This window comes from Salvia hispanica, chromosome 5 (genome assembly GCF_029641045.1).
Source record: "Salvia hispanica isolate PSC_SH4W2 chromosome 5, Shi_PSC_v1, whole genome shotgun sequence".
In the NCBI taxonomy this organism is placed as follows: Eukaryota; Viridiplantae; Streptophyta; class Magnoliopsida; order Lamiales; family Lamiaceae; genus Salvia; species Salvia hispanica.
This window is the reverse complement of record NC_142696.1, coordinates 42,972,059-42,995,991: the sequence shown is the minus strand read 5'-3', so window position 1 is coordinate 42,995,991 and position 23,933 is coordinate 42,972,059. Positions and strand designations below refer to the sequence as shown.

Here is a 23,933-nt window from a genome sequence, read left to right as displayed (position 1 = left end):
TAACAAAAGTGTTCACTATTGCTGCGGAAACTTTTTTTTGTGGCCGTGGACAAATAAAAAGTGGCTATGGACAAAAAACGTAAAAGTGTCCGGCCAAAGTGTCCACTCTATTGTGGATGCTCTTAGAGCATCCACAGTGCCGGCCAGCCGACCGGCTAGCTGATTCGCGGCGCTGGCCGATCGGCTAGCCGAACCATTGCAATCGGCCAGCGGCGAATCGGCGAGAAAATCGGCGTGGGCTGGCCGATTCAGTGGCGCTGGCCGATGCGCTGGCCGGCATTGTGGCGTGCCGATCGGCCAGCGCCTATTTTCTTCTTTTTAAAAAAAAAACCTATATATATGCGATTTTAGTTTCATTTTCATTTGCACCACTTGTTTTAACGAGTTTTCTCCCTCTCTAACTTTCTGTACAAGAGCATCATCGAGCGATGAGTAACACGAGTGGTAGCGGTGGTGGTAGTGGTGGTAGTGGTGGGGATGTTGAGGAGTACGAACGGCAGATGAACGAGGCTATGGAGGCCTACATGAACCGCGAGATGGAGCGGTACATGCGACGGGTGGAACAGCAGGCGGTACCTCGCCCTCCACCGGTTGTCCACCACCGAGCAGTGATAGATCGGGATCACGTAACTGCACATCAGCGGCTATATGACGACTACTTTTCAGAGAACCCGCGGTTTCCCGCACACATGTTCAGGCGGCGTTTTAGAATGCGCAGGGAGTTGTTTATGCGTATCGTTGACGCTTTGGAGCGTCGATATCTGTGTTTCCACTTCAGGCACGATGCGGTTGACAGACCCGACCACACCCCTATCCAAAAGTGCACGTCGGCAATCAGGTAGTTGGCCTACGGAGGCACGACAGACATGTGGGATGAGTACCTCCACATCGGTGAGACGACTTCTCTGCAATGTCTGAAGTTTTTCTGTCGGGGCGTGATAAAGATTTTCGGTGAGCAGTACCTTTGAAGCCCTACTCCCCAAGATTGTCAGAATTTGATGCAGATGCACGGGGAGCAGCATGGGTTCCCCGGGATGTTAGGCAGCATAGATTGTATGCATTGGGAGTGGAAGAACTGTCCGACTGCCTGGAAGGGGGCCTACACGACCGGCTACAAGTCAAAGAATCCCACGATGATCCTCGAGGCCGTAGCTGATTACCGGCTGTGGATCTGGCATGCGTATTTTGGGGTAGCCGAGTCGAACAACGACCTCAACGTCCTGAACTCGTCGCCCCTCTTCAACGAGAAGTGTCAGGGCATCGGTCCAGCCGTCTCATGTGTGGCCAACGACAACCGGCATGATATGGGCTATTACTTGGCGGATGGGATATAACCTAGGTGGCCTGTCTTTGTGAAGACGATCAGGCACGCAAGTGATGAAAGGAAGGCCTACTTTGCGGAACGGCAGGAGTCGGCGCGCAAGGACGTGGCGCGCGCATTTGGTGTGCTCCAGTCTCGATGGGCGGCAATTAAGGGTCCAACGCGTTTGTGGGATGTCAAATGCGTTTCTCAAATAATGTACGTCTGCATTATCATGCACAACATGATCGTCGAAGACGAAGGCGTACAACTCACTAGTTGGGCCAATGACGATGAAGCCGATCCAAGCCACGGAACGGCCACTCCTAGCGTACGACGTGGGGTACCTCTCGATGAAGCTGGCCACCTCAAGGAATATGCCGACATGCGCCAAGTGGAAGCTCATATTCAACTCCAAAAGGATATAATTGAAGAGTTGTGGGCACGGAGGACTGCACGGCGATAGGTTTTTTTCTTTATTATGTAATTTTTTTTAATCTATGTACGTTTGTTTTTATCTATGTACTTTTTTTAAAGGCAATTAATGGATTTTCTCAAATATGTCTCGTAAATTTAATTCTGTAATTTAAGCATAATTTTAATTCCGTAAATGTAGTATTTTTTGAATTATTTTTATTGCGGCTGTCCTATGGCTGGCCTAAATCTGATGTGGCAGGTGGATTTTTAGTGCTGCTGACGTGGCAGGGAGAGAGAGTGACTGGCCTATGACTAGCCTAAAGCCAGTGTGGATGCTGTTATAACAATCTACGCAATTTGAAAGAAATGGCAATATAAGAAAAATTAAAATGCGAAAGTGATTGAATGTCTATTTCCTCACATAAAGTGAGTGGTAAATCGGTGATCGGTCTTCTTAATTGTACAACAATTAGTTAGGATGATAAATTTAGTATTAACAATAACACTGTTTATATTAATGAAAATAGTGGCCATTATTCTAGTTGAAATGGATGGAGACTTTTAATAGGGTTAAGGACATGCAGTTGACATATCTGATCAGTATACTATACTAGTACTATTATTTCAGAACGAAATCGTGATCGGCGAATTTTCTTTAAGCATTATTTTCAGATAATGGGCGTGCATTTAATTCTGACAAAATTGTCTTAACCCTAGCCCAACTAATAAATGGCTTACATTACATCTTCAAGCATTTTAAGTTAAGCCCTCAAATTTGGTCCATATTAAGTTTCTCACCATCTTACTTAGTTAACTTAACTCTGTTCTAGAGTGAATTAATACATTCCAAACCTCCCATGCCATCAACGGCAGCTTGGCTTCGGTGTCGGCAGAGTGAAGGAGATATGAACGGGATGTCGCTAAGGGTCTTTCCAAACCCTTCAAATATAGTATGGTTTGGCTTTCACAAGTCAAACATCTTTTTACTTGAACTGTACTTTCAAACACAATTTTATTAGTGAAGAATAAGCACTTAGAGATGCACGGATATAAAGAAGCAAACTAAGTTAGTGGACAAAAGGTCTATTTGCAAAAAAATAAATATTACAAGAGATATTTGTTCTTTCTTGAGAAAAAATCAATTATATAATAGGATTTTATTTATTTTAAATAATTTAAAAGTTGTTAGAGCCAAGTCAAGTAGAGACTTGTTTACAAATTAAAATTATACTCAATCCCTCCACCAATTTAAGGTCAAGCTTCATTGGACATGGATTTCAAAAATTATTGTGAAAAGTGAATGGAAACTGGAAGGGTCAAGTGGAATGTTGTTTCTATTTTTATATATTATTTTTATAATGAAAGAAATAAAATTGGTGGATAAAGAGTTCGTTACTAAAAGTAGTAAAAAAGTACTCCCTCCGTCTCAATAAATATGAAATAATTGGTTTGCGGCATAAGATTTTATATAGGGTAAATTGGCTTAAAAATCGTGAACTTTCATAAAAGTTTGGTTTTTCCCGTAAACTATAAATGTTGCGTAAAAAATCATGAACTTTCATAAAATGTGCCGATTTCCCGTATCGGGTATTCCGGCTAAGATGGTGATATTGACGATGACGTGGATGATGAGTTGGTTGCTGAGATGGAATTTTTTTTAATAAACAAAAGCATTACTTATTATACTTATTATACATATAATCTTATCTCACACCATTATTTTTTTAGAATCCTCGAAACAGGGCCCTGATTCTTCCTGATTCTTCCGGAAATTCCGAATGCATGTTACCAAAATTGCAATGTTCATCCAAGTAGTGTTGTTTCACCCATACATAGAAAGATACACATCTGCAATTGAATCAATTAAGTAAATTCACTCAGAATTTGGGGATTTTGGGGTAAATGTGAAATTAGGATTGAACGCTTACCGCCCAGTAAGGGAGGGGTTGGATTCGGCCGCTAACGACGAGCCACTGGACGCCGTAGCCGACGAAGTCTTCGACGGATCCAATGAGGAGGATGACGGAGGTGGGGAGACAGTCTGAGGCGAGGCCGGCGAAGATGTCGAATGCTTTTCCGACGTCTTTGGCGACGGAGAGGCTGTTGAGCTAGAGCTGAGTGAGTCCCATGAGTGTTTTGAGGGCGTCGGAGTAATTAGAGAAGGTGTAATTGTTGCCGGAAATCGCTTGAACCCAGACGGCGGTGACAAGGCCGAGCCATTTTCCGGCAGGGGACGCCGACGAGAGTTTTACTCCCATGGCAGAATGTGGGAAATATTTCTTTGGAAATAATTTCAAGGTTTTGAACTTTGGTACTTGCTGTGAGGACGGGATGGAGAATTGCAGATGGAGGAGGAGGAATAGCGATGGGATTGAGGAATCGCAGCTGGAGAAGGAGGAATCGCAATGGAGAAATTGCAGATTGGACTTCACGATGGGAGGAAGAATTCTAACCCTAATTGATTAAATTTAATTTTTTAACAGAAATTACTCAAAACGACGTCGTTTTGACAGCCGGTATGCCATGTCACAACTCCGGCAGCCACGTAGGATAAGTTTTGGCCGGAAATATACCGGGTCGGGTTTTACGGGAAATTTACACAACCCGGCAAAGTTCATGATTTTTTACGCAACATTTATAGTTTACGGGAAAAACTAAAATTTTATGAAAGTTCACGATTTTTAAGTCAATTTGCCCTTTTATATAGTGTTGTTTTGTGAGGTAATGAAGAGAGAGTAAAATAAGAGAGACGAAAAAGTAGAGAGAGTATTATTTTTATTTAAGGAAATGTTTCATTTTTAATAGGACAATAAAAAAAACGTTTAATTTCTAATGGGATAGAGAAAGTATTAATGGACACAATAAAATGACAAAATAAGATGTTTATTGATGGACGAAGGGAGTACGAGCATCTCCAATGGGCGGACTTCCCCGACGCCCTTACCGTCGCCCTTCCCAAATACACCTTTTGCCACGTCATAACGACTTCCCACCCTCCTGCCACATCATAAGGACTTCCCACTGCACAATCTGCCCTTCTCATCGCCCTTCCTGGGCGGACTTCCCGCAATTAAAAAAATTCACAAATTCACAAATATTCAATTTACGTTACGGAGTTAAAATTTTGAGCTGTATATATAGATTTTTTTTTTAAAAAAAATAAAATTAAAATACCGGACGTCCGCGTGTCGCCACAATGGCGGACGTCCGCCCGCCCTTCCCACGACGTCCGCGTCCTCCTCTCCGTGCCACAATGGCGCCCTTCTCCGGCGGACTTCCCGGAGGCCGGAAGCCTCTCCAAAGGACGACTGGAAGTCTGCCATTGAAGATGCTCTTGTCCGGATGAGCTAGTAATGGATTGTCTAGTTGGGGATATCAGAGATTAGTGAGGGCCACTTTTTTATGGGCTGTCAGACATATTTATTTCCGGGCAATTTATAGTATATGGATCTGATTATTCATGCATGATAATTCTTTATTATACTATTAACAGATTTATCGTAGTATCCTTATAGCTATAGTCTTCTAGATTTATAGCCTTAATTTAAATTCCAAAACTTCATAAAAATATTAATAGCATATAATACCTATAGGCTATAGTCATGCTTCTAATATTTTGCTGGCCTTCGCTGGACAGGAGTATTTTTTAGGGACGGATGGAGCAGTATGAATAAAAAGTAGTACTAACAAATTTTGTTTTGTGGTAAGAAAATTGATAACATTCTCCCTCAGTCGTGGCCGAGTTGCCTACTGCCACCTTAATTTCTCCATCACTGTGGCCAAGCCTGTGGCCGTCGACCATGAAGCCGCTTATTCTCAATTTGGTATTTTCAAATTTGGACTTTAGATTTAGATGAGAACAAAACAAGAAGACATATGCAGTGAACGTTTATCTGATTATCTCTTTCCATGCACCTTGAGATCCAGAATAGTTTAAAATTGGGTGTACGGGTATCCGATCCCTCGAAAATATTTTGGGATCGGATTTCTGCTGGTGCAGTGGTAAGCTTTTTCCGGAGTCGGATACCTAATTTATTTGATTTGGATTTTCGATAAGATAGTCATATCATGTCCTGGAATTAGTGCTACTCCATGCACCTCATTTTTATGTATCTCTAATAGAAAGATCTAAGATTCAAATCAAAACTGTCCACAGTCCAAATAAATAAAAAGTAGTAGGAGTACTACGTAATTATGCAAATGGTAACGTTTATTCAGTCGTTCCCTAAAAAGAAAACACGTATTCACAACAATATACAAGACCAAACTCCCCTGGTTTATGAACTAAACAAACCCCTAAAAACTCATACCATAATCTCCATACACATGCTCATCAATCACAGCCGTCGAATCCCACGAGCTCGACTTCACCTCCAATTCATTACACCACCATGCAACATTCTCCCTCCCTACACCACCCATTTCCTTAAAATAATCCAACTCATCATCACCAATTGTCTGCAGATTTTCCCCTCCCGCCGCCGCACCAAAACCGTCGTTGACTAAAATAGGATTCTGCTCCACCATCCCGGATTTCTCGTCGAAGTGAAACGGAATCTTCATTGAATCGAGAGCAGGAGGGGCGGGGAGATTCAAGGCTGGAATATTCTGATTGAGAGAATCTAGGGTTTCGATCATCTTGGGCCAGAGGGCAGGATTGTTGTAGAGAGAGAAAGGACTTTGGAGGGTCTGCAGCTGCAAGTGGAGCTGGAGCCTCTCCATGGCTGAGTTGCTCAGGTTCTGCAGATCGAAGCCGTCTTCTCCCTCCGGCTCCCTTCTCGAGCTCGACTTCCTGTGCCGGCCGAGGAGCTTCTTCTTGAGCCGCGTGTTCCAGTAGTTCTTGATGTCGTTGTCAGTTCTCCCCGGCAGCTGCGCCGCGATTATAGACCACCTAAAGTGAGATCAATTTTAGAAGCAAATTAGAAAACTATACTTCTTCCGTCCCACTCTAACCGATGTATACTTTTTTGACGTCACACTCTAAATGATTATATTTCTTAAAATAAAAAACTTTATTCTTCCTTTACTTAATTCAGATTAAATATAAATTCGACACATCCATTAGCAACACACATGGGAGTATACACACAATCTGACAAGAGTTTTTGTATACTCGATGTAATTTAACTCTTTTGGATGTTTTTTATTTCAAGAAAAGAAATGTAGATTCCTAATCTTAGTTCAAACAGAAGAATGGAAGACAAGTGCAAAAGGACAAGAGAGAGAGAAAGAGAGGGACCTGCTGCCTATGCTGATGTAGAGGCTGCAAATAATGTTGTCTTCTTCCTCAGTAAATCCACCATGCTTGATGTTAGGCCTCAAGTAATTCAGCCATCTCAGCCTGCAACTCTTCCCACATCTCTTCAACCCTGCATATATAATTTCATCATCATTAATTCATCTCAATATCATTATTCCAAAAAATTAATAAGGAGAAATGGCATATATGCATACCGATTTTCTGAGGAAGAGCGATCCAATTGTTTCCGGTGCCGTGTTGATCGATGTATGATTTGAGTTTGAAATCTTCTTCAGGAGACCATGGTCCCTTCTTCACATTGGCTTTGTCACAGCATGGAGCTCTCCCCATCTTCTATTTTATTTCTTCAAATGGATAGAATTTGAAATCTTAATTTGTGTTTTGTTTATTTGAGAAATGTCCGAGTGGAAGACCTTTATTTATAGCAAGTAAGATGATGATGTGATACTTGGGACAAACCAAAAAAGTCTTGCTCCCATCCACTCTAGCTAGGGTTTCCCCTCTCTCTCTCTCTCTCTCACACACACACACACATGAATTTGGGTTAGTTCAGTGGTAGTAATATTTTATTTTGGTGTATATACAACTCGACAAAGAAGTAGACAGAATTTCATTGAAACGCAATACAAAAATCAATAGCTTTTTGGGGTTTGCAATGATAGAGCAAAATTCATGGAACAAGTACATCCATTGGTTTGTCGCCAACTTCCTTGAAATGTTCGATTTTTGGGGTGCCTTTATGAAATCAGTGTTTAATTACTAGTACTATATTGAAAACCTAAAATGTATTATAAGATAACAAGTTACTAATTGTGTGCATTGTCTTAATGGTAGATTAGTTAATATATGTTTACGGCTAAATGTCTCGGATTTGAGTCCAACATTTAAAATTTATGCCAGTCCAATAAAAAAAGATAGCTAGCTGATTAATTTGTGGTGATAATAAAGTTTGTGAAACGATCTAATCGATGGAATAAGTAAGCGCGTGGTAGATGAAAACTTATGTGAAACAAAAGGCTTTCTTGATCTCTAATTTCAAATAATGTACAGATTAGGTAATATTCGTATAGAGAAGTTCATTGCAATAATGAATTAAATAGTACGAAATTGGTAGCCTTCTTTTTCTTAAAATAACTCAATACTCACAATTTGGTGGAGAATCAACATTGGAAAATCTCTAGGCAGAGAAAGCCACAATACACAATATTACTCAGAAATCGCATGCCTCTTACCTTGACTTTTCATCTTCTAGAATGTCTATATGTGTACATCAGTTTTATCCTGCTGAGTTACACATTCAAAAACAGAATGCACCACAGAAATCATTAGCTGTTTATTATATATTCCTATATTTATTGATAGTTCATAAACGTTTGTTAAAATGTTAATAGTACTGTATAAATGAATTAATATATATAGGGGGTGTTCGGTTTGCAAGATTGTATTCGAGATTAATTTTATAGTGTGTTTGGTTCATGAGATTCAATCCCACAACTCAATCCCAGATGGATAATCATGGGATAGTTAGTCATAGCTAATCCCCTATAACAAATAATCTCACAACTCAATCCTAGATTGTATCTTGGTATTACTTTATCTTGGAAACCGAACACCACCATAATGTCTTGTTTTACGAGATATGATGAGATAGGGCGAGATTAAATATATAGTGTCTCATCAATCTGATCATGTGTTGAGAGTTGAAATATGGATTAAGTAATTAACTATTTATCAGCAAGTCGTTGATTACGGCATAGCGCATATTGTTGATGTTGTTACTTTATGACACCCTTAAAGTTAACAACTTGGATATAATTTTTAACTACCCTAAATCAAGAGTTCCTACTATAATACAAAAAAGTTAGTGAGAAAATAATTAAACAGCAGCCATTAAAAATTCAAATTTTTTCTAATGGAGGAACCCATTGATTGACCTTGGTTTCCCTACTAGAATATTTTAGAGGAAAATGGGCAGGAACCACAGTTTGTTAGAAATTACAAGCAAGAAACAATCAAGATTTCAAAAAGGTTGTAATAAATTAATAACCAAATTGACTCAGATATTTAAGGGGAAGAAAACATGTGTCTGTTTGTCTTTCTCTGTAGGTTAGAATCTCTCTCTCCATTGACACTGCATTTTGCATACATCACAAATGAAGACCTATCTCATGACTTTTTTTTAGGAGAGCCGGTGAAGGAATTGTTTCTTGATTAATTGATATTTATGGGTCATAATTATCTTGATCAATAACTATATTTATATCTTTAACTCTTCTATTTTAGAGTTAAATGACCAAAAATAACTTAAAATGTGTATTCTTATCATGTTTTGCATTATATATAGTAGTATATCTTAACCTAAAGGTGGTGCTTTTGGGTTTGAATGCCATCAAATATGTCCTTCTAATCTTATTCTTTATATTTGTTCGCGTTAGCAAGTGATAAATCAAGAAATATAACTTGACAGGAAATAATGAAGACGATCCTTATTAGTTATACTTCCTCCATCCACGAGTCGATCAATAACTTTAACAGTGGAAAATACATTTTTAATAAAAATTGTACTAGTACATGTTTTAGTGAAAAAAAGTTCACTTTATTCGAAAGATACTTACTATAGAAAAATAAGTTTAGTGGACTTATAAAAAATAGAAAAATGCGACTATTAGTTGTGGCGGGAGTAATTCATTAGGGGTTGCTTCAGCTTAATTACCACAACGAGAGGAGAACATTGGAGATGGAAACCTCACTAACTTCAAGTAATCATCGGAGAACACGAAAATTCTTATGTAGTAATGATTAGACTTTGGCAACCAATATGTTTAAATAAGTAGTACTGATCATAGTTTTACGATTTTCAACTAGCTTTAGAAAAATGGACGATAACGAGATTAATATCAAGTTCATCCAAATGAAATAATATAGGGACGTCCAAAAAAGTCCTAAAGTGATGGGACAATAACGAGATTAACTTCAAGTTACAATAAAAAAAATTTACTATGACTTATTAGCTTTAGAAATTTGATACTTTAATAATTTATATATTAATTATGTGTCAAGTCATCACTTCATATATCATAACTGATTAGTTACTAGTTTGTAAATTAACATCGAAATGATACTTATTTAGTTATTTTTGTATCCAGTCCAATACTAAATTACTACATGTTTCAATTTGAGAACATACGATCCGATGATCCAAACTTTGCCCAAAATTAAAAAAGTGAACCAAAAATGGGTGATCCCAAAACTAAATAAATTAAAAAAGTGAACCAAAACTGGGTGATCCCAAAACTAAATAAATTAGTCTGACATACCTAAAATACATATGCATATTTTATATTTTGACTTTTGATCCATATTAAACAATATATGGATAATAGTATATAGAAATCTGAACCAAAACCACTGTTAGGGAATTATGTAATGTACGAAGGAGACTTTATTTATTGTTATATTTTAAATGCTTCATTTTATTTTATTAAAGGCGCATACTATTGACATGTTGTAGAGAACTATCGGTCCTTCCATATTAAAATACTGACCAACCATATAAATTTCCAAATTCTGTCGACTAGTTAGTGTCCATGAATTTTTGTAGATGCAGCTACCAAAAGTTTCTGATAAAAATATAATTTTACCTACTGATACAACTTTAATTATACTTATATACAAATTAATTTGTACTTAGTTATATGTTTTTTCATAGCTATTTTTATTACTCCGTTCGTATTCTAATTAAATTATATACCTTCCTAGCTTTCATGAATCATTAGATTCATGTAATATGGTTAATTGCTTCATTAGTTTTCTACTCCCCATTTATGGTGCTGTATTATTGGTATATTTTAACAGGATTTTCTGTATAAAGTTTAATTTTATTTATATTTATGCATTTATATGCTAATGGTCATGCATGTAAATTATTACCATATCAATATGGCCAGATCACTTCAGATTATCATTGCTACTTTAAGTTGTACTTTGAAGACTAAATGATATTGTAATCATTTTTATAATAAAGTGGCTCAACCGATTTGTTGTGTGCCACTTAATTGGTAGCCACAATAGGCTTTGGGTTTAATTAATTAGCTTTTTGATAAAAATATATCTGTTATCCAATATGATAAATGAGATACATAATTGTAGTTTTAGTTACAATTACATTTTTTTCTAAAATTATGAGAATACTATTAGAGAAAAAATTCACCATGGAATTAATTGCACTAGTAGTTTTTATTTTCTCTAATTATCTTGTTTCTTTCACACTTCAAGAATCTTGACTTAGAGTCTTGACATAATTTCTTGCTTGATGATTGGCATGAACTCAACTAAATCAAGGTTTTTAGTCTAGGATTTTTCATGCAATAATATATAAAAAAACCCTAAAAGTCCTAAAAGATAATACCCTCTCATAATACTAGCGTTGACAAATAAACAGGCCACAATTATGTAACATGCATCTTTTAGAAAACGTCACAAATATAATTCGTTGGAGAAGACCCTAATTGATTAATTAATCCCTAAGTTAGTCACACTTTCACTATCATAAGCACACTTTTTGTATTTTAAATACTATCTCAATTAGTGTCCCAGTCCCGCAAACTGCAAGTTATCTTTAATTAATTAAGACATATTTATCGTCAAACCCATTGTCTCACCAAATCCATCTCTTTTTGGTATTCAAGAAAGACTTGGCCTTATCATTTTACTGCACCAATTATTGGCATTTGTACCTCAATGTACTATCCTTATAGAAATAGTTTCTCTCCTACAATTTTAATTTTATTTATTTTTCAATTTTCAGATAAAGAGTTAAATATTTGTGTAAAGCTTACATATTTGATACATTTAGAAGAAAAAATGATCAATATATCAACCGTCTGACAATCTTACACATTTTTTTAGTCCGAATATAAAACGAGACAAACTAAGAAAATAAATCATTCCTCATTCAATTTTAATCGAAAAACAGAGTCTTGACATATGACATCCAGAAATGTAATGGAATATAAATAGCTTTCACATAACATTCCTAATCCTATTTGAAAAAGAGTATAGTATCTCCATCTCCTAAGCCACCAGAAGGCTTCCTACAAAATTTATTAACCAACAAATCACTCTCTGGCAACGTGCCAACTTCTACGTACCAAAACTTTCGAGAAGATGAGCACCAAAGACGATAATCGGGTGTTGAATTTACACTAATGTGGAAATTTACACGATAAGGTGAGGATTAAACGGGAAAGTAAAACTCCATATTGCTTAAATATATTTACACATCTCTGGTAGAAGAAGAGGAGAAGCATCATCCACACCCAACCATCTTCCAAACAGAGTATTAGCCAGCTGCCTGAAACCAAAAAAAGCAAAAATTTATTATAGCATCTCTAACATTTTCGGAGTCAATCATAAAATCGAAGCACTTACAACGTCTGAAGGCGTGTTTAAAAGCTCCATCAAACAAAAGACTAATATTATTGCATTTCATGGACGAAGAGGGTAATATAATATGGATTATTTTTAGGAGGTATACGCTTCTCTTTACACCTTTGTACTCCCACAAAAAGTCTAAAAATTCTCTTCAGTGAAAGCATCATTTCAGATTCATTGCTGCAGCCATATTTCTTAACTTCTGAGCTATTTCTGAGAACGATGGCCTCTCCGCTGGTTCTGAACCCCAGCAAGTTTCCATCAACAACTTCCATTCCGGGTCACACCATGTAGGTGTTTGTGGGCGCAACGTGTTGTTCACAATCCCACCTACAAACCACAAAGAGAACTCATTCACAAAACTAATTGCTGTTGTTAAACGTTTAATATAGACGCACCAACTTGATACATACCACACAACTAGAATGCCAGATCGTATAGACTACAGAGGCATGTAGTACTTTTTAATTCGTAAGAACAAATAAACAAAAATGTTCTATCTATGCATTCATGGCAATTAGAAAAACGCATTTCAAGAAAGGGGTTGCTAAATTATTAATTGCATACCAATTATAGAAGCACAGTGCATATCCGTATATGGCTCATCACCCGTAAGCAGTTCCCACATGACAATCCCAAATGAGTAAACATCAATCTGTCATGGGAAAACAGATAAATTAGCAGTCAGTGACACTGGATATAGTTTCCCCTTCCAATATAAGTTGGTGTCTTCTTCTTTTCCGTTGGAGTATTCTTTCTTGTTCCTTTTTTTTTGATTGGGGGGACTGAGATTGGACCATCATTACCTTTTCTGTCACCATATGACTCTTTCCACTCAGGAGTTCAGGTGCCATCCATGGTAATGTGCCACGAACACCTCCCGACACTAAAGTATGCTGTTTTACCTTCGATAAGCCCAGGTCGCCAATCTAAATTCAAATTCAAAAAGAACAAAATCAGCTCTCAAAAAAATTATCCACATAAAGAACCACTAAGCTACCCAAAAGGAAAGCAACAAAATAGTTTGGATTTTGTCCAAACAAAGTCACATTAGCATAAACTCATGAACAATACTTGTCATCGTGCATAATCCAAAAGGTCTTCCCAGAGTTTTTATTCAACTTCTGAACCACAATGAGCCACGAAACGCAGTAGATGGTGATGGACAAAAAAGAATTTCAGGAATTTTTGGTAAGTCAATGAACCTACCTTGCACACTGGACGATGTGGGTCTCTCATGTTCACCAACAGATTTTCACATTTAAGGTCAAAATGAACAATATTTTTTCCGTGCAAGTACTCCATGCCAAATGCAGCATCCATTGCAATTATGAGTCTCTTACGTCTATCAATTGTTCTGCTCAAAAGTTAATCAAAACAGAGTCACATACGTAAACACTTGATGAGAATGTGCAGGCCAATCAGTAAAGTACCATACCTGTCCTTTTTTTGAAGAAATTGTTTCAAAGATCCATTAACCATGAATTCAGTTACAGTTGCTAAAGATCCATCAGGGCCATCACGAACCACCCCATAGAAAGAGACAACATTTGGATGGTGCAATGAACTAAGTATCAGAGCTTCCTTCCAGAAATCAGCAATCTACGCATCAAGTAGGTGAAATCAGAGTTCAATGTGAAATGTAATGAATGAACCCAAGAGGTGTTGGCTGGGTGGGGGAGAGTGAGATCCAATTAAGCACACACCACACGTTCAAAATACATAACCACAAAAATTATACATCAGAAAAACACGAGATCCATTTTTCACAACAGGAACTGACAAAATTGAGTATAACTCCAGCTGACTTGCTAACTAATGCAAGCAAGTGTTTGCTAACATCACATGGAACTTCAAATAACTGAATTAATGAATGAATAAAGAGCCAATCATAACTGTCCAACAGAAAGTAAAATGCTCAGTACAGAGGACTAAAAAACTGTCATCCAAGAAAAGTTCTCGAAGATGTGTTGCCTTTTCTAGTCAACTAATGATCTAGTATATCTCACAGTCACAGGCATTGACAACTTGCTTAAACCCTATGAGTCTCACTCTCATGGCATATAACATGCATCACAATTGGCTTGGATTCATTGACATTAACTTCACAACAAAACACAAAATTTGTGTTATTATTTCCAAACCACTCATCCTCAACCAAAAAACAGAGGCAATTAGTGGCAACCAAAATCTCTTTTGCATGCAAAGGAGAAATAGGAATAGATTCTGTTACCAGCACAAGATTACTAAATGAATATGCATGACTTATAAAGGAAAAGACCATTTTGACAATGTAATTAAGTCAAAAGCCATACCAGACGTTCCCTTTCAGATGGTCTTCCAGTAAAGCAGCTGGCTTTTATTCTTTTTATTGCTACATCTGATCCTTTCCATTTCCCATGGTATACAGCACCATAAGTTCCAGAACCTAATTCCCGAATTTCCTCCAGATCTTCATTTCTTATTGTCTATAAAGTTAGCGAAGGTGGCACATCAGAGGGCAGTTATCGATTAAATATGCAGATGTCTTTGATGAAGAAAGCAATTTTCAAATAGCATATAAATACGCAATTGGCAGGAAAAAAACAAACAATAGCAGATGTAATGAGCATAAAATCAAGTACAGAGATGAGAACCTGCAATCCTCGATCAAGTGCTTCTGCCTCAGCTTTTGTCAACTCTATCTTGGAGCGGTCTAAATTGTCATTTTCAGAATCTACCTCCAACTCCATGTTGCCATCCTATAAAACAACAATGTTATTTAAGGACAACCATGAATGCACTAGCATTTGTATACTTGATCCATACCACTCCATCTTTGTGGTTTTGAGCATCATCCTTTGTATCAGCATCATGCGCACTGCCCAAATCAGAGTCTTCTTGAACTTTAGCTTTCACCTCCTTCAAACTCAGTAAAGCTGCCTCCTTCACAGATTCAATCAACTCGGGCAAGAATTCTAATCTGTCATCTTGCTGCTCAGGAGCACCAGCTTTAGTTTCGTCGCCATTTAAAGCATCACCATTTTCAATAGCAAATTTTGGAACATCAGAACTTATGACAGCGGATGATGCTAAAGCATCTGACTTCCTCTCAATGGATGCTCGAACACATGAATCTTTGGCCACTGCTCCATTAGTTTTCTCTTTGCTCCCATCATATGCATCATTCTCATTAATGATAGCTGGTTTATTAGTTTCACAGCCACTCCAGAGATCTATCCCAGAAGCAGCAACATTCATAGTCACTGATGCATCATCAACTAGTAAGACCGGATCAGACTTTGGAAATGGATCTTTAGAAGTAGCTAGTGTAGTCAACGCAGGTGCTGATTGGACAGGTTCCATATGAGATGAATGGTGATTCTCCAAAGTGTAGGCGTGAGGAGGAAATTTCACAGGCCGGACATGAGGAAAGTCTGACATGAGAGAACCATCATAAGCCACAACTTTCTGCGATGACTCCGCCCAGGGACTCTGATTCTCTAAACCAGTTCTCACCCTGGGACTTGCCTCCATAGCACCACGAATGAAGCCCATGGGAACAGAGCCATTAACTAGCTGAGAAGAAGGTGTTTCATAAGCGGGACTGCCCTGCAATGGGCTATGAACATTTCTCCACAGAGGTTGTGAAGGAATATGGCCATGAGGAACCTGGTATACATTATCAGCTCCATATGCATAGGGAGCATTCCCGAAGCGAACACCACGCTCCTCCGAAGACTGTAAATGAAGCTGTGATCCAGTTGCTGCCGATGGATCCTGAAATCCTTGACTGCCATAGTCAACTCCAGGACGAGCATAGCGTTGATCATCATGATGGATGTAGTGTGATTGCACATGGTGTCCATCACATACATTACCATGCCCGAGTGGAACATTCATCCCATTGTCCACAATATAACTTTCAGCTAACCTTCCAGACACAGATAAAGATTGCTGTGGTCTCAGTTCCTCAGTCCAAGGATTTGACAGATGCGGCGAAACCCATCCTCTTTCATGACCATGGGTTTCAGAATACATTGATCGGGGATCGTTAGGATCCCTGCTGTAGTATGGAGGGTTCAGGTTTCCATCCGAATTCAACATGTATACGTCTCGGTGTCGAGGGCACTCGGAACAAGAATTAGGGACCTGAAGATATCCATTTCCAACGTTTGGTGGCTCTAGATGCGACTGCTCACCAGGCTTCCAAGAAGAATCGTGAAAAACTTGATTTCTTTGAAATGGCACCCGGCAATGGTCACAAACACTGTTTCCGTCATAGACATTGGACCCTTGGAGCATGTTGCCCACAGAGCCAGGTGGAATCAGCACCACATTGTCTGCATATTGTGGCTGTTGCTCGTAAATAGAATGATTACTGATTGGAGGTCGGTTATAATCCTCAGGTACTCTATCAAATTCCCCATATGGTGTTCGATAACGAGTTGATGAAGGTGAAGTCGGAATTTCAGCAACTGGTCTCTGATCTATAGGTTGTCGAGGAGAGTAGTACGCAGGACTCCATGGAGCCTCCATTTCATTATACCGTTGATTAACTGCTTGCTGGGGCTGCCCTGAGCCTAGGTGAGGAATTGTCAGATGCCGCAGATTCATCTGAGCCATCGGCAATTCCATGTTTCTCTGGCCGTGGACGCTGCCCTCTAGATTCATCTGGGTAAAGTATTGCTCAGCAGCTTGGACGTCATCTAATGATCCAACTAGCAACGACTCACCAAGTGGCTTCCTGTCAGGAGACTCATTAAGGCTATTTAAGGCGTCCACATACCTCCTCTCATTGTCCCTTTCATCTCCATCTCCAAAATGCAAAGAACCATCTTGATCAGGATTAGCAAACAAAAATATCCTCAGCCTAGTAAACCCATCGGCAGATCCCAACTTATCATACTCCTCCATCATATTAGTGACATCATCGTCGTTTACAACAGATACAAGAGCATCAAGATCCTCATCCGGCTGCTGGTATTTCAGAACAGTTACACCCTCGTAGAGCTCTCTCATCTTCCCCATGAGGTCTTCATAAGTTATATCACGCGGAACACTCACAATCCGAGTCTCACCTCCAACATATCTAAGCTTCCCATCTTGGGGGCGAGGCAGTATACTACCACTGAAACTACATAAGAATTTAACACGCTGACTCTCCTCAGCGCTTGGGACGCTTGCCGGGGCCATTTTAAGGCTATCCATCAAGGAGAAGGCTGGCACTTGTTGATAGTCTCAAATTCTACTTCGCTCAGATTCTCCACCTCTTCAATTATACACATTGAATTCACCCATGTGTGTGTCAAAACACTCCTCCGTTCCCAATCCCAATCTTAAAGCATCCGTTTAAGGTCCACAATTCATGCATTAAACAGCCAGATGGTTTGTAACAAGAATTTATCAAAAAAGGACAAATTTTAACATTGAATGAGTTGCGAAGAGATTTAAACCATTTGAAAATTCAATAGCCAAAAGCAACACCAAAATCCGCACTTTCACACCGATTCATCCCAAAATAACAAACTTTTCAGCCAAATAATTGAGCTTTCCAATTAAACCTAACAAATCCAGATTCGGATACGCATGAAATCGAAAATACACAAACATCAGATTACCTGATAACAGGGGATTCCAACAACACCGGAGCCCTGAATTTTTTTTTCTCAAAACCCAAAATTCATGAAAACCCCAGAAAATCCCCCAAACCTTGTGGATCTCTCGCAACCCTCCTTCGATCAAAAACTAATAATGTAAAATAATAAAATAGTGCGCTCTCTCTCATAAAAAAAACGGACAAGGAAAAAAAATAACTGACTGAGAGGTAGTTGTCCGGCGATATATATAATTATAATCCCTAATTCATGCAAATATGTGTATGGGAAAAAGGGATCAAATTATGGTGATGAAATGACGAGAGAGAGAGGACCTGTGGAGAGAGAGAGAGAGAGGGAGGAATGCTTTGGAGTTTGGGGATGGTGAAGTTGCCAGGTTTGTGGACACGTGGCGGTTTCTAGTTATTGGGAAATAGGCATCAATTTATCTGCTGACTAACAGCATATTCTTAAATGAAGCCTACCTATAATTACTTCCTAATTCTGTTCCTATTTTCTAGGAAACTTAATCAAAAATCTGATTATTTAGTTTAGGGTCTTCGTCTAAAACACCATCAATTTTATTTTAAACTATGATTACACCCGTGCTATACACCGCGCATATTATTTATATCAGATTATAAAATATTTTTTAATATTAAACAATGGGGGAGTGATTAATTGTTAATTAATTAGCAATCTCATTCTTAAATATTAGTAGATTAGAAGATCCGGTGGTTGAAATAATGTCACATGGATTTTTAATTAAAAAAATTAATAAATAAAATTAGAGGGTATTAATGTCAATTCTCTCTCATTAAAATTATCTTAAAACTTTAAATTTACGTATCTCTCGATTTAAATTTTTTTTTCGCAAAAAATATATCAAATTAAAGATAATTTTATAAGGATTCAAACGAGATCTCAACTGCATATGTTTCGACGACGTTCGGATGATGAAATTTGATATATTTTATTTTAGTTTTCGTAAATCTTGATAACCAGATTTTTATCAACAAATATATCAAAAAATTTCAATATGATGCATATAAAATCTCAGTAAAACCATGTAAAAATCTCAATAAATATATGTTGATATTTTCTTGTACTAGTGTTGATATTCTTATGTCATATTGTTGATATTTGTTATATACTATGTTGATATAAAAAAACATTCACGAAAATTATCATATGATAACATAATGACGATATTACCCTTTTGTTGATATTTTGTCTACTACTTATTGAAATTCGTAAGGTTCAATCTCATCCACTCACTTTAAAATTGAAGGGTGGAGATTTGGTCTTGATTTTGGATTAGAATGTTAGAGCATCCGCAGCGGTGCTTGTCCGTCGCCTTGTCCGTCCGTGCCGCTGGACAGAGTTCGTCCGTCCGCCGCTACAGCGGCACGGCGCTGCTCTTAGCTAAGAGCACGTCCGTGCCGCTGAGCAGTCATACGTGGCGTGTTTTTATTGGCCAACGGCTATGCCGTTAGCAAATTCGATTTTTATTTTTTATTTTTTAAATTCATAATTAATTCAAAATAATACCAAAAAATAAAAAAAAATAAAAATTTGGATTCCCAAAAAAATAGAGCCGTTTATAGACGTTTTTTTTGGATTTTTGTGAATTTTTTATTTTTTTTTATCCCAAAATCATCTATAAATACACACATTCATCATCCACTTTTCACATCAAATTATCTCCCATTCATACTTTTTCATACTAAATCATCTACATCTTCCTCTCTCACCCAAACTCTCTCTAAAAAATTCAAAAATGGATTTCACCAATCTCATTGCGAAAGCGGAGCGCGAAGAACAAGAATATTATGAACAATATCGTGCCGCCTATGAAGCCTATGTCGCCGCCAATACCCCCGCCCCTCCTCCTCAACCAACTAGAGCAAAACGTCGCTACATCCCCCGTGATCGAGAGGGAGCCCATGAAAGGCCCGTTGCCGACTATTTTTCCGACCAGCAGCGGTATCGAGAAGATTACTTTCGGCGCCGTTTTCGCATATCAAAACGGTTGTTTATGCGTATTGTCAACACATTGTCCACCCGCGTTGAATACTTTCAAGAAGGTGCAGATGCAACCGGTCGGCAAAGTCTCACGGCATTGCAAAAGTGTACTTGTGCCATCCGACAACTTGCTACTGGGCAAATGGCTGACCTCTTCGACGAGTATTTGCATGTCGGTGAGTCAACTGGAATCCTATGCCTCAAGAGTTTTTGCGACGGCGTTCGTTCTGCTTTCGGAGAGGAATTCCTTCGGGCACCCACCACCGACGATTGTCAACGGTTGCTTCGTCTTCACGAAACAGTCCACGGTTTTCCCGGTATGCTAGGCAGCATTGACTGCATGCATTGGAAGTGGAAGAATTGCCCGACTGCTTGGAGGGGGCAACACTTAAGCGGGCACAAAGGTGGCGGCCCAACGCTTATCCTTGAAGCGGTCGCCGACTACCGCCTATGGATTTGGCACGCATATTTCGGTGTTGCCGGATCCAACAACGACTTGAACGTGTTATATTCTTCACCACTCTTCGATGATGTTTTGAATGGTGTAGCACCGGCGATCGACTTCACCGTCAACGGAAATGCATAGCACATGGGTTACTATCTCGCCGATGGTATCTACCCAAGGTGGTCGAATTTTGTGAAATCGTTCAGCAATCCACAAGAGCAAAGACGAATTCTTTTTGCGCAGCGTCAAGAGTCTGCTCGGAAAGACGTCGAAAGAGCTTTTGGTGTCCTTCAAGGCCGATTCAACATTGTGAAGTCCCCTTCTCGGCTTTGGTACGTTAAGAATATCGCCGACATCATGTACACGTGTATTATCTAGCACAACATGATTATAGTTGACGAAGGACCGATGGCGGCTAACTTTTACGACGAGGATGAAGCCGGAAGCTCAACCGCGAGGTCTCCCCCACGTCGAGGTGTGCATACGACGGTGAACGAGAGGATGGAAAGAAGACACACAATGCGCGATACAAGAGCCCACACTGAGCTACAAAAAGATCTAATCAATCACATTTGGGCGAAATTCGGCAACGAGTAGTGTAATTTTTAATTTTTAGGATTTTAATTGTGTAATTTTTAATTTTTAGGATTTTAATTATGTAATTTTTAATTATTTTGTAATTTGTAATAGTATTTCGGATATTTTTAATGCATTTTAATATTGTGGAAATGTTTTTATTTAAATTGAATAATAGAATGGTGGGACCCTTGAGCTTGTCCTTAGCTAAGAGCACGGATGTGGGTGTTGTGCTCTTAGCTAAGAACAAGATAAAAGCACGGATGAGAATGCTCTTATAAACAATAGAAGATGACCCATAGACAATACCCTTATATGGGTCTAAAATTATAAATGTATATAATAATAAATATATCATGTACAATATTACTATATTTGATCAAAATAGTTACTTTTATTAAAATAAAGTTGTGATGTACAAATTTATGAATTTAGTATAATATATGTAAAAAAATTGCGAAAAGTAATTTTATTATATAATGATAGTATTGATAAATGAGCATATTATATACAGAACAAAAAGATTATAGTAAGTTTAAAAATTATATTCAATATTCATATACATATTGTAATAAGGATTACCAGATTCAAATTCAATGTACATACATATTAAGATTAGAATTTAATTTATTTAAACAAATAACCTCATACATGCATTCAATATTATAACGTACATGCATTCAATATTATAACTAATATAGTTAATGACAAAAGATGTTGATTTGTATATGAATGGGGCAATTGAAAAAAATGAAACTTCATCATTAATATTCTAATTTCAAAATTTATAAACAGACCACAATTTTACCAAACTTATTGAAATGACTATTATCCCAATAAAAAATAGAATTACAGTATAATTAACATTACCTTTTATTATGCATATACTTTTTTTTCATCTTGCACGACACATTATATTTTCTTTCAAAATGTGTAGAATATCAAATAATTATGCAACAAAAAAATGAAATAAAAAATAATTTATTAAAATTAACTCGTAAATATTGATTAAAACCTTTTAACTAAAAACAAATAAGATCGAACAAAAAAATTATTAACACTTATACAAAACAAATAAATTCAATGTTGATACTTTCATCACCAAATATGGAAAAAGAAGAACCCACCCAATTGTCAGAGACTGAATATCAAAGAGAATAACAATAAGGATGGGAAATTCTAGGTAGAAGATAAGAGGTAGTAAAAAAATACTATGCTCCCTCTGTCACACTGTGAAAGCCCAGAGCTGCCTTCTCTTGAAAATTGAAGAACCTAAATATCTGACATCAGGAAATTGAAGAGCATAGCAATAAGCAAAGGAATCGTCCAGGTAGAAGATAAACGACAGTGCATAGAAAAATACTATACTCCCTCTGCCACCTTTCATAAACTCGATCAACACCAGCTCCAAATATTGGTCCATGTCCAACAACCAGACCAAGATAGCCACCTTTAGCATAGAAAAAAAATTATTTTGCATCTCCCGTCATATGTCGAGGCCAAACACAGTACCCATGTAAAAAAAAGAAACTGATGGCACGGAGAAAAAAAATAATTAAGCACCAAACCAGAACTGGCTTCCATGTAAGGTTGATTAAGACTTACCAGCCAATTGCTAAAACAACGGAAATTGAAGAGTATAACGGTAACCCTCCATAGACATTGTCATTGCCAGAGATGAGTCCGTGTCCATATAGCAAGAACAATCTATTCCAATTTATTTATGGAGACACCAAAGAAGAGAAAAACAATGAGAAAAGTAATCAAAGCATGAGCACTTCCATCAAAACTCGAGAATGAACTGGAAATAAATTCACATAGACAAAAAGGCAAAAACCTAACCTTCTGGCCCGAATGATCTTGAGCTACCAAATCGATTGCCCTACATAAAAGTATTTAATGTAGTTTCTTCTTTTTCGTCAACATTACATGGAAATACTTGGAAGATTTCATGTGCTCCACTACTCCACTAAACCTAGGCCTGCTTGTTCGGTCGGTTCCGGTTCAACCCGGTCCGGTTGACCAGGTACCCGGTTGCAAAATCTCATGAATCTCGGAACCGGAACCGGATTCGGAACCGTCCGGTTCCGGTTTAGAACCGACCGGGTAAGAACCGGCCGGTATCGGTTTCGAACCGGAACCGATTAGTAGTTTTAATTTTAATTTAAGTATACTAATTAATGAAAAGTTGTTTATTATTTACCTAATTTTAATCTGACACCAAACTAGATTTAACTTATATATAACAAAAATTACATTATCTCCACTTAGCCCATGAGTTGTCTGTGATGTCAAACCAGAATTACGGTATATTCTTTCGCATGTTTCCTCAATTAGTAACCTCCACCTTGACTCCTCTAAGAGCTTTCATGATCTGTTAAAATTATTTTTGTTTAAAGCACTCAAAGTATAATGGTAAATAATGATCCAAACACATAAATTGAAAAATTATATTGTCAAACCAAGAGTAGCATTTATTTTAAGCAATATCAAAGTAGCAAAGGAATACATTCAGTAATACTAAAGAATCAAAACCAACCTTGATAATAATAAATGAATTACCGTTAATTACTATACTTCAATTTTAGTAAAAAAAAATTAAATTTAATATATATTATTCGGTTCTGGGTAAGAACCGGTCGGTTCCGGGTAGAACCGGAACCGGAATTTATGAAAACATTAGAACCGGTACCGGAACCGGAATCCGATTCATCGGATCCGGTTCTGGTTCTTCGATTACCCGATCGGTTCCGGTTCCGATTCCGGGTACCCGAGAACCGGAGAACCGGTTAAGCAGGCCTAACTAAACCAACTACATATAATTTACGATTTATGATTACGAAGTCTTTATTTCATTTTATTTTATTATAATATTCATAATGATGGTTTTGTAAATATCAT

The 23,933-nt window shown here is 37.8% G+C and overlaps 2 protein-coding genes across 4 annotated transcripts; both read right to left on the bottom strand.

The window, feature by feature from the left end:
- Positions 1-5,909: 5,909 nt before the first annotated feature.
- On the bottom strand, positions 5,910-7,347 carry LOC125190634 (transcription factor MYB36-like). Its single transcript, XM_048087983.2, has 3 exons — positions 7,172-7,347; positions 6,957-7,086; positions 5,910-6,608 (listed from the first exon to the last, which is right to left on the bottom strand). Exons 1-3 carry the CDS (start codon positions 7,305-7,307, stop codon positions 6,014-6,016), a joined length of 861 nt encoding a protein of 286 aa, XP_047943940.1. The 5' UTR covers positions 7,308-7,347; the 3' UTR covers positions 5,910-6,013.
- A 4,561-nt stretch (positions 7,348-11,908) lies between these two features.
- LOC125187316 (RAF-like serine/threonine-protein kinase 20) lies at positions 11,909-18,380 on the bottom strand. Of its 3 annotated transcripts, XR_007170594.2 has the most exons (10): positions 18,011-18,379; positions 15,219-17,727; positions 15,047-15,151; positions 14,726-14,878; positions 13,849-14,012; positions 13,620-13,767; positions 13,217-13,339; positions 12,978-13,065; positions 12,408-12,740; positions 11,909-12,330 (listed from the first exon to the last, which is right to left on the bottom strand). XR_007170594.2 is itself a non-coding variant. In XM_048083878.2 (9 exons), exons 1-8 carry the CDS (start codon positions 17,598-17,600, stop codon positions 12,574-12,576), a joined length of 3,330 nt encoding a protein of 1,109 aa, XP_047939835.1. In that variant the 5' UTR covers positions 17,601-18,380; the 3' UTR covers positions 11,909-12,330; positions 12,528-12,573. The 3 variants fall into 3 exon arrangements, 1 of the variants encoding a protein (XP_047939835.1); XR_007170593.2 differs by having other exon boundaries at positions 15,219-18,379; XM_048083878.2 differs by having other exon boundaries at positions 12,528-12,740; positions 15,219-18,380.
- Between the last annotated feature and the right edge of the window lie 5,553 nt (positions 18,381-23,933).